The 9915-nt window shown below is 36.5% G+C and overlaps 1 protein-coding gene across 2 annotated transcripts; it reads left to right on the forward strand.

The window, feature by feature from the left end:
* The first annotated feature begins 197 nt into the window (after positions 1 to 197).
* Positions 198 to 6850, forward strand: LOC110817645 (PHD finger protein ALFIN-LIKE 4-like). 2 transcript variants are annotated; one of them, XR_002540234.2, is made up of 6 exons: positions 198 to 562; positions 728 to 760; positions 4411 to 4639; positions 4874 to 5009; positions 6220 to 6548; positions 6714 to 6850. XR_002540234.2 is itself a non-coding variant. In XM_022046275.2 (5 exons), exons 1-5 carry the CDS (start codon positions 466 to 468, stop codon positions 6481 to 6483), a joined length of 759 nt encoding a protein of 252 aa, XP_021901967.1. In that variant the 5' UTR covers positions 199 to 465; the 3' UTR covers positions 6484 to 6731. The 2 variants fall into 2 exon arrangements, 1 of the variants encoding a protein (XP_021901967.1); XM_022046275.2 differs by having other exon boundaries at positions 199 to 562; positions 6220 to 6731.
* Positions 6851 to 9915: the final 3065 nt, after the last annotated feature.

The raw sequence follows: 9915 nt of genomic DNA on the forward strand, positions 1-9915 counted from the left end.
CATGCTGTGGTCCCTATTCTCCACTCTTCTCCTTCCGCAGAGCCGGACCCCACGTCGCAGCTAAAATCCAGTTTTGGAATGGATTAAAATCCGCTAGGCCAACAGCGACTAATTCTACCCAATAAGTGGAAGCCACGTAGTACGGACTGTCTCTGTCATCAACACTAGATTATTTCCCTTCTTTCTCCTCGTTAAAAATACAAATTTGACTCTCGCTCTTTTTCTCTGTGCAATAATATTCCAATCTGTGAAGTCAAGTAGCAGAGCAGTAGTAGGCTTTGTGTTAACCATTACTTCTTCGTTTCTTGTTTTCCCTCCCCTGTACAATTATCTTTTCTGCTACTCGAACCTCTGCTTTTGGATACAACCTTCCAAAATTTCTATCTCTCTCTTGCAATCTTTTCTGTTTCGTTTCTTACTAAATTTATTTTTGAAGTTCCAACTGAGCTTTTGAGTGTGGTTGTCATGGACGGAGGCGCACAGTACAACCCGCGAACAGTAGAGGAGGTTTTCAGGGATTTCAAGGGCCGGAGAGCTGGCATGATAAAAGCCCTAACTACTGGTCTCTCCTACTTTCATTTCCTGCTCTCTTTTTTTTTACATTTTAAAAATTTGAAGTATCATTTTCTCTCTTTATTAAATTTTTTTAAGGATTTTATGGGTCTATATGTTATGTTTTTCGAATTTATTTCTTGTCTACAGTCTGATTTTCTTCTCCCTTGTGCAGATGTTGAAGAATTTTATCAGCAGTGCGACCCTGGTTAGGGTTTCTAACTGTCCTCGTCACATCTGTGCTCTCTCTCTCTCTCTCTTGAATTCGTGTACTTAATTAGTAGCTAAGTCCATAGTGTTTGTGCTCGGCCCTTTTGTTTTCTTCTACATATTTTGGTTATATCTTTAATGTGTACTGCTCGCTGACGAAGAACATAAGTAAACTTCTTGGTGTCGCTAAATCCTTTTCTTCTTTCTATCTTTCTTCTGAAAAAATGAAGACATTTTGCTTTCGACTTGTACTTTTTTTTTTATTTATTTTGAAATAGACTTGTACTTTCTATTTAAAAAAATTATACGCTAATATGGTTATACTATTGAATGCCGTAATTAATAGGTTGTATAGTGTGTTTTACTACCTTCTGTAGCAGCTCCATTTTTTCTATCGATTATTGATTGTAAGGCTTGCTGTTGGGTTCCACTCGTTATTACTTTATGAGGTAACCATTGGCAAGATAGAAATTACGTGCGTAGTAGTGTCATTTAGAGAACTGAAGGATACTTTTACTACCATGGCTCCTAAATTCTTGCCTTACTAGCTGAAAATAGTAGCAGCTCATTGCACGCCCTCTTGTAAAAGCAATTGCATGTTGTGCGTTTTTTGGTAAAATGACAGGAGTTCTTATCCTGCATTTAGTGTTGATTGGGGCATCTTGAGTTGATCACTGATTTTGTTTAGATTATGATGAATGATATTTCAAAAACGAAAATGCTTACCTACCAAATTGTCCCATGTTTTTTTTTCTCTTGTTACAATAAAGTTTTAAAAGCTTTTCATCCATCAAAACCCAACTACAAAGTGGTCTAAGGCATAGACCTGATTCCAGTTTATTTACTTTCATACAGGTATATCAACCATTCCTCTGAGTGTCAGGTTATTTTTCTCTTTTGCATATTACTAAGTCATATTTGATAGCATATCATCGTGAAATTTATTTTACCTACACGACAAAATTCGGTCTTGTACTTTTTTTTGTACCATCAGTTTTCAAGCAAGTACATATGATGATTTTTACTTAGTTATTGGAATGATAATTTTTATTTTTATTTTTTTTGCTAAGCTTACAATTGAAATTATAAGTTTTTTGGGCTTAACGAGTTTTAAATAATTGAATAACTGCTACCATCCTAGGCTGTTTTTCATATTGTATTTCCTGATTTATTTGTTCATCTCAGAAAAAGCCTCTAGCTCCGTCTCCATCATCAGTCCATTGCTTTTTGGATGTGGCAGATTTCTAAATATTAGGTAAACCTCATCAATAGTTTCGGGCCTCAGGGGGGTTAAAACAAGGAGACCCATTATATCCCTTCCTCTTCACATTGGTGGTGGATGTATTGAGATGAATGTTAATCAAGCAATGGAGAGGAATGGAGTGATAGGATTAACGGTAGAAGTGTCCCATCTTCAGTTTGCAGATGACACTATCATGTTTATACCACATAATAATAGATCCATTGGAAATGCTTTTACCATCCTGCAAGTTTTTGAATATATCAGGTCTTAAGATCAATCTGGTGAAAATCAGCTTAGCTGGGATGATTACCTTGATTTAGTCTTGTCTCTCTAGTATATCTTTGTACTTCCTGTCCCTTTTTAGAATTCCTGCAGGAGTGGATGGGAGATCAGAAAGAGGAATGAGAAATTTTGTATGACCAGGGCTGGAGAGAGGGATCACTTAGGGACCTGGGATACATGTATCCTACATAGATCCTCCGGTGGTTAGGTTTAGACATCTCAGATCTAAGAACCTATCATTATTGGCTAAGTGGCTCTGGCGCTTCCCTCAAGAACCAAACTCCCTATTGCTGAAGGTGATCAAAAGCATTTATGAGAGTGGAAGGGATGGGTGGAATGCATTACTTCAATAACCACCTGTCACCGAAGTCCTTGGAAAGCCATCTCTCAAGCTTACACATCTTTCGCCCCTCTTACCTGCATCCATCTAGGAGATGACTTTAGCGCCAAATTCTGATAAGATACTTGGGCAGGGAATAAACTGCTAGCCGCTTAGTTCCCACACCCATTCAACTTGTTCTTTGGACATGATATTCTTGTCTCAGAATTCATTTTGAACAATGAAGGTAACATTACCTGGATTTCCATGTCAGCTATAACCTTTTTGATAGGGAAGCTTCTGACATGGTAAACCTTCTAAGTTTCTTGGAGCCAATTAAACTGAATACCCAACCTGACATGAGGATATGGACCTTGGAACCTTCGGTTATATTTATATGCAAATTCTTTTTTGACTTCTTGTTTCCATACCAAATATACTCCACTTTACAAGGCCAAAAGTTCTGGAAATCTCCAGCTCTTTCCAAGGTCAGGGTGTTCGCGTGGACTGCTATCAATCAGAAGCGAAATATAAATGAGATGTTTCAAGTCTGCTGACCTCACCGAGCCTTGTCTCCATGCACATGTGTGATGTGTTTTGCAGGAGTAGAGACAAACTCACACCTGTTCTTGCACTGTGATACATCTTGGAGGTTCTGGACAAAATTGGTTAAGGCTTTTGGTTTATGTTGGGTGACCTCCCTGATGGTGGAGGTCTTTATGAGTTGTTTTTGAAGGAGGAGGGTCTACAGGCAGAGGCCTTACCCCAAGGGAAAGGTGCACTCTTTGATAGTTTTTGGAGCATTTGGCTTGTAAGGAATAATCAGATCTTTAATGACCAGATCACCTTTTTCCAAGGGCTGTGGAAAGAGCTACTTTTTTGGCTGCATTTTGGGTTAAGGTCCATGGATGTTATTCTACCATTAGCATCGGTAACCTGAATCGAAATTGAGAAGCTTTTATATTTAGGAGCTAGTTCTTTTGTTATATATGCATCGCTTTTCATGACTAGCTTGTGGAGGATGTTATTCTACCATGACTAGCTTTTGTTATGTATCCTATTTAGTTAGTTTTTATTATAGGTCACTCAAGTAATTAGCTTATTTTCTTATTTAATAAAATTCCTAGATAGACTTAAGAATTCGTATTTTGATTATATTTGGTACCTATAAATAGGGTTCCTATTTTAGTTATTTGGTATACCATTCATGCGGTTATTATATGAATACTAAGTTATTAATTTGATTATTAAAGTTTAGATCTTCAGTTTTAGTTTTTAATAAATTTTCTTAAGTATTGTGCTCAAACTTTCTTTCTCCTGTATCATTATATACGTATGTTTATCTGCATAAATAGAAAGCAATGTATATATTTTTATGTATGTAGAAGCATGCATGTATTTATATGTACATATAGGTATATATGTATGTGCACGAATGATACTCAATTGCAAACAATATTTTATTAACACAAAATATTTTCTTATTTAATTCATGTCATGTTTTTACTTTTATTTTCGAATAATTTATTAAAATGTAAACACATGTGAGAAAATGAAACCTATAAAATATTTCATGTACCAAATGGAGCCTTAATTTTTTTATTTGTTGTCACGAGTAAATGCCAAAAATTACATTAAACACTTTCATCACAAAATTTAGTGCTTGATAGGAGGTTGTCAGTGCTCTTCAATTATTATCTTTCTCCCGCGTATGCATTGGTATATGGTGCTTTGTAATCATCAACAAAAACTTTAGCTTGTCATTCAATGGTTATTGTGCTTGACTGCATGTTTTATCTTTCAGAGAAGGAAAATCTTTGCTTGTATGGATACCCTAATGAACAGTGGGAAGTTAATTTACCTGCTGAAGAAGTGCCTCCGGAGCTCCCAGAGCCTGCTTTGGGTATCAACTTTGCCAGAGATGGGATGCAGGAAAAGGACTGGTTGTCCTTAGTTGCTGTTCACAGTGATGCTTGGTTGCTTGCAGTGGCTTTCTACTTTGGTGCTAGATTTGGTTTTGATAAAGCTGACCGGTATATTTTCTCATCTACATGCTCTTAGTTTTGCTTCCAACCTTTGTCCAAATCCTTTGCTGAACCATAAACTTCCCCAAGGTTTCACCTCTTTTTCCTTCAAAGAAATGTATTCTACTTAATATGATCTACCTCAACTTGAAAGGTCTTTTTTGGTTAAAAATTACATTGTTGGTGGTCGAATGCATACTCAGTGTTTCATCATCAATCTAATAACATGCATTGCTGATGCAGAAAGCGACTCTTCAACATGATAAATGATCTCCCGACAATATTTGAAGTAGTTACCGGAAGTGCAAAGAAGCAGGCTAAGGAAAAATCATCAGTTTCAAATCATAGCAGTAACAAATCCAAATCAAGTTCAAAAGGGGTAATTTTTTTATAATTTTCTTTCTTATGTTAAATAAAAAAAATGAAAATCTGTTCATGTTGCCAATGATGAAATCGCATGGATGTGATGACTTAGCCTTTGATTATTAGATTACTCAAGAATTTTAATGTTATTCAGAGTGGCCATTTTTCTATTTGAATTTCTTAAACCTTACTGATCACAAATGTATTGTACAGTTTCAATCCTATTTATTGGGTTTACCATAGGGTCAAATAGAACACTTACATTTGTTATGCATAACATGGAGTCCTTTTCACCTCTTATGGTCTCCCACTTAATGTTTGTTGTGGATATCAAGACTTTGTTATATATATGCACTTTTTATCCTTGTTTGACTGGCAGCATGTGACTGTTAATGTACTGTATGCTTGTCTGTCTCATTTGCATTAGCCAACTCTAAGTTTTTATTCTTTTTTTTCTTTGGAGCTTTCTTTTCTAAAGACAGATATTTAGAGTAGAAGCTTCTAAATAGTTGGCGTCATAACATTTGGTTGGCTAGATCTGATTTAACAACTTGAAAAGTACAGTAATCTGGTTTACATATAGGTTGAGACAGAAGCAATTCTGAGAGTCCAGGTACTGGTGTTGATAGCTCTTCTTGTTTGGTTGGCAGGGGATTGAAGGTAGTAATGATTAGACTATTAGCTTTGCACTTCAGTTTAATATGAGATTTTGCTACAAATCACAAAAAAATTCCAACTGAAAAAGCCTCCTTTTAAAAAACAAGCAGTCTCTTATTTTTGGAACATCAAGAATCAATTTTGGAGCAGTGATCTACAATTGAAAGTTGTCCGCATGATTCATGAAAGGAAGATTTAAAATTCCTCACATGGTTATTGATGGTAATTCCTGTTTGTAGTAATTTTTTTCATTCTTTTTCATCCCCCTTTTCCTCTTGGTTTCTGCTGGTGTATTTAAGTGGTTACTTTGTCTGCTGCTAATTAGGCCTTGTTTTCTGAATGGGTGGTCCAATCTGCTATCTAGGCTATGTGGTCTACCTGCTTCTCTTTAAATGTTCTGCCTTTAGTCTTGTACTAGTAAAGTCAGTCTACTGGTTTGCATCTTCTGGCTTTTTTTTCCGCTTAAACTATTGGACTCAGGAAAAGGATGATCTCGTCAAGTATATTTGGTCTGGTCAAGCCATACAAAATTTCTTGTCTGAAATTTTCTTTTGTGGATATGAGAACAGCGAGGTTCGGAATCTGGAAAATATTCAAAGAATTTGCAGTCTAAGGACGAGGATGAGGGATTGGACGAGGAGGAGGAGGAGGAGCATGGGGAAACCTTGTGTGGGGCATGTGGAGAGAACTATGCATCTGATGAGTTTTGGATTTGTTGTGACATATGCGAGAAGTGGTTTCATGGCAAGTGCGTGAAGATCACTCCTGCCAGGGCTGAGCACATCAAGCAATACAAATGCCCGTCATGCAGCAACAAGAGAGCTCGGCCTTGAGAGAATTGATGGGTGACTCATCGCCTCTTGTATTTTCCTGTAGCTCGAATCTAACTATTTAGTTGGTAAGTTTTTTACTGTTGTGTCATGTCAGTCAGCATGCCATGTGTAATTTGGTATGGTAGAATGTCATTTAGCTAGTAGCATTTAGTAGTTTGCTCTGGACTTGTTTCCCATTTGATTATGGTGGTTCCGTAGTTCCCACTGTAGAAAATGTTTCCATATTGCAGAATGCTCTAATTTATTCAGTTCTCCGCCTGATCATCAATTGTTGAAATATGGAGCATGCTGCCATGTGCTGGACGTTCCTGCTTGTGTTGTAATTCTGAAATGCGTCTGTGAATTTCTGTTGTGATTCTTTGGTTGAGTTTTAGGTCTTATATGTATACCATTTTCAATTTGTAATTTGTGATGCATGCTACTGGGGAAGTCGCACCCTTCATCAACTTCCTCCATTTTTGGTACTGCGTCTTGTGGAAATTTCATCAGTTGAGGTAACTGAAACCTGGAAGATGGTAACTACCAATTTCTGAAAACTGAGCAAGTAGAGATGAGATTGCTCCTTTTTGACATGCCATGAATGTACTATGATTTGGAAAGAAAAAAGAAAAGAAATTCCAAAGGAGCAATAAGCTAGATTAAAATGGTGAGCTTCAATGTAGAGATAAGTAGCCCTGGCGCCAAAGTTTGATCTGGAAGCTTAGGCAGGGCCACCATGTGTTTGGATTGCCATAGTTAAAAAGGATGGCTTAATGTTGCAAGTTTAGCTTCTCGTTAATTCGCATTCAGTTGTTTTTAGCTGCTTAAACACGGCTATATTATCTATATTTTGTATTTTAATTATTTAGAATGCAATTTAATTATTTAAATCCTTCCTTTTCTTTTCTATATACCTGTCGTGTTAAAAATTTACAGGAAATTGCCCAGCCGTTGTTTAAACACAATCAATTTTCAAGTATAACAACACAAAAATATTTAGAGAAATTTCTGAGAATCTCTACCTTATAACTCTATATAAATTTGTATTTCTTGTGGAATACTTATAGACTTATACTCTGTTTCATTGTATTACTGAGTGAGGTTTTTAATCTTATCGTACCCAATATGTGAGGAAAAAAAAAATTAACAATGGAAAGAGTAAACCAGCAACCATTTTAGGTTTAATAACCATTTAAGAGTAAGAGTTAAATAAACACAACTCATGTTAATAATGTTGTAAATCCTTAAGAAATGAGCAAGTATTACTTATTTGGCTAATATTTTGATAATTATTTATTGTTTATAATTTTTTCAAATTACTATATCTTTAGCGTTATTATCATTATTATTATTAATACTGCTGTGAGTTTTATTTTCATTATCATTGTTACTATCCGACTTTACCACCACATCCTACTTGCATTGCAAGTATTGTTGCTATTACAATTTTATTACAAGATATTAGTAGGAATAAATACCTAAAGTGAATAGGTGCTTTAACTTGTTATATAAATAATATAAAGAAAATCATAGTTCGATTCCGACTAATATATGTTTAATATTTTGACTACCTCTAGTTAATTGTAAACTTCAACTATAATATGTTAGACAATATATTTTTACGGTATAAACATTACAAACAAAAGGTATCTATTCGTTCAATTGCTAAAACACAACGAAAGAACAAACTCCTATAAACACTACCCATTAACCATAGTCTCACAAATCTTCCCTTCTTGTAAGAGGTGCTGTAACGGCTCCGGAAATTAAAAGGAAATGTATATATTTATTATCAGTGCAGAAGCGAAATAAAATAGATTATGATTAACATCCCTTACACAATAATCCAAACGTACTAAACGCATGAAAGGATAAACTAATTAAAGGAAATACTAGAGATGAATGTTATAAATAAAACTATGAAATCTTTAGGCTTCTACTCGCCGTCTTCCTGCGGAACGGACTCGGAAACCAAGTCCTCCTGATCTGAAATGGTTAAGTAAGGAATGAACTACACTAGCCCAGTAAAGATGTCACACTATCTCACTGTCATAGTAGTAAAGGTTGGTAGAAAACAAAAACGACCAATGGAGCAGAATTTATAAACAATTCATTTATCAATAATAAAACCCTTTACTGTCCACTTACCTCGGTGAGATTCATGAAAACAACTTACGAGAAACAATAACATCATAAATATCATAAGATCATGCACACTCTATAACATAACACATATCATACTTTTGTATTTCAATCATCAGGTAACAAATTTCCTCTTTTATCAGTCTACTAGTATCCATGGGGATCCATAGAGGGTTCTCGCTATACGTGAACCATTCACATTAATAACTTAATTTTAGGACCCCCATACCCCGTCCGGTATGGGCACCAAAACCATAAACTTCAATACCCCGTTCGGTATGAGAGATCACGTTCTCGGTAGGGTTCCCTATGAACTCGATCCGTCAACCATCTCTCAGGATATCTAGTTAGGCTGTCGACATTATCCATTTATCAATTCACATACATTTTTCCATGTTTCTTAATCTCAATTATCCAATCAAACATAAACACATAAATCAGTAATGAACACAACATCGGGTTCACAATAATTCAAACCATAATAAATGAAACCATGATTCATGCATACGAAACCATATAATAAATACATCAGGCACCATACTACATTCAAAACTGTAAAATAAATCAAACAACACTTGACCGAAAAATACATTAGATTCGGACTCCATTAGCAATCTTAATTAATTATACATATATATTAATTCATAAAATATCGATTTATCATTTATTAAGCTTTAATGCTGTGATAGGAAATAGGATGAGGGATCCTTACTTGTTTCGGAGTTTGAAATCGGGTTCTGATTGCGCCTACGGGCAGTCCCTAGATTCCTTAAATTTTTTTTCCGGAAACTGAAACACACTTCCAGTACCTGCATATGTCCCAAAAAAAATCCTAAATCAGACCCAGGGCCTTTTCGACCAATTTCAAAATTCCGGCACAGCGGCTCCGCCGTGTTCCGGCGAGGGCGCCGCCGCCCACAGCGGCAATCCGCCTCAGGTTGGCCGTTTTCGGCCGAATTCGGCCAAATTTGCATTGGTTCCTGTGATAAAACACCCCTAGGGTCTTCGGTAGGCCAAAAAATTACAAAAAACCGAGACTTATTGACGGCGGAGCTCTCGTGTAGCACCCGGAAAGGAGGAGAAGAAAAAAAAAAAAAAAAAAAAAAAAAAAGGCGGCCACGTCAGCAGCCACGTCAGCAGGCCCGGTCAGCAGTCCCGGCCAACCAGGGCCTGCCACGTGGCAAGACCGCGTCACTCCAAAAGGAGCCACGTTGGCGATCCGCGTGGGTGCGATCCGACGGCCCAGATCAATCACGCGATCGGACGGCCCAGATTCAATCGCACGGACGGCCCAGATTCAATCAAAAACGA

This window comes from Carica papaya, chromosome 7 (assembly GCF_054855325.1).
Source record: "Carica papaya isolate Zhongbai chromosome 7, ASM5485532v1, whole genome shotgun sequence".
In the NCBI taxonomy this organism is placed as follows: Eukaryota; Viridiplantae; Streptophyta; class Magnoliopsida; order Brassicales; family Caricaceae; genus Carica; species Carica papaya.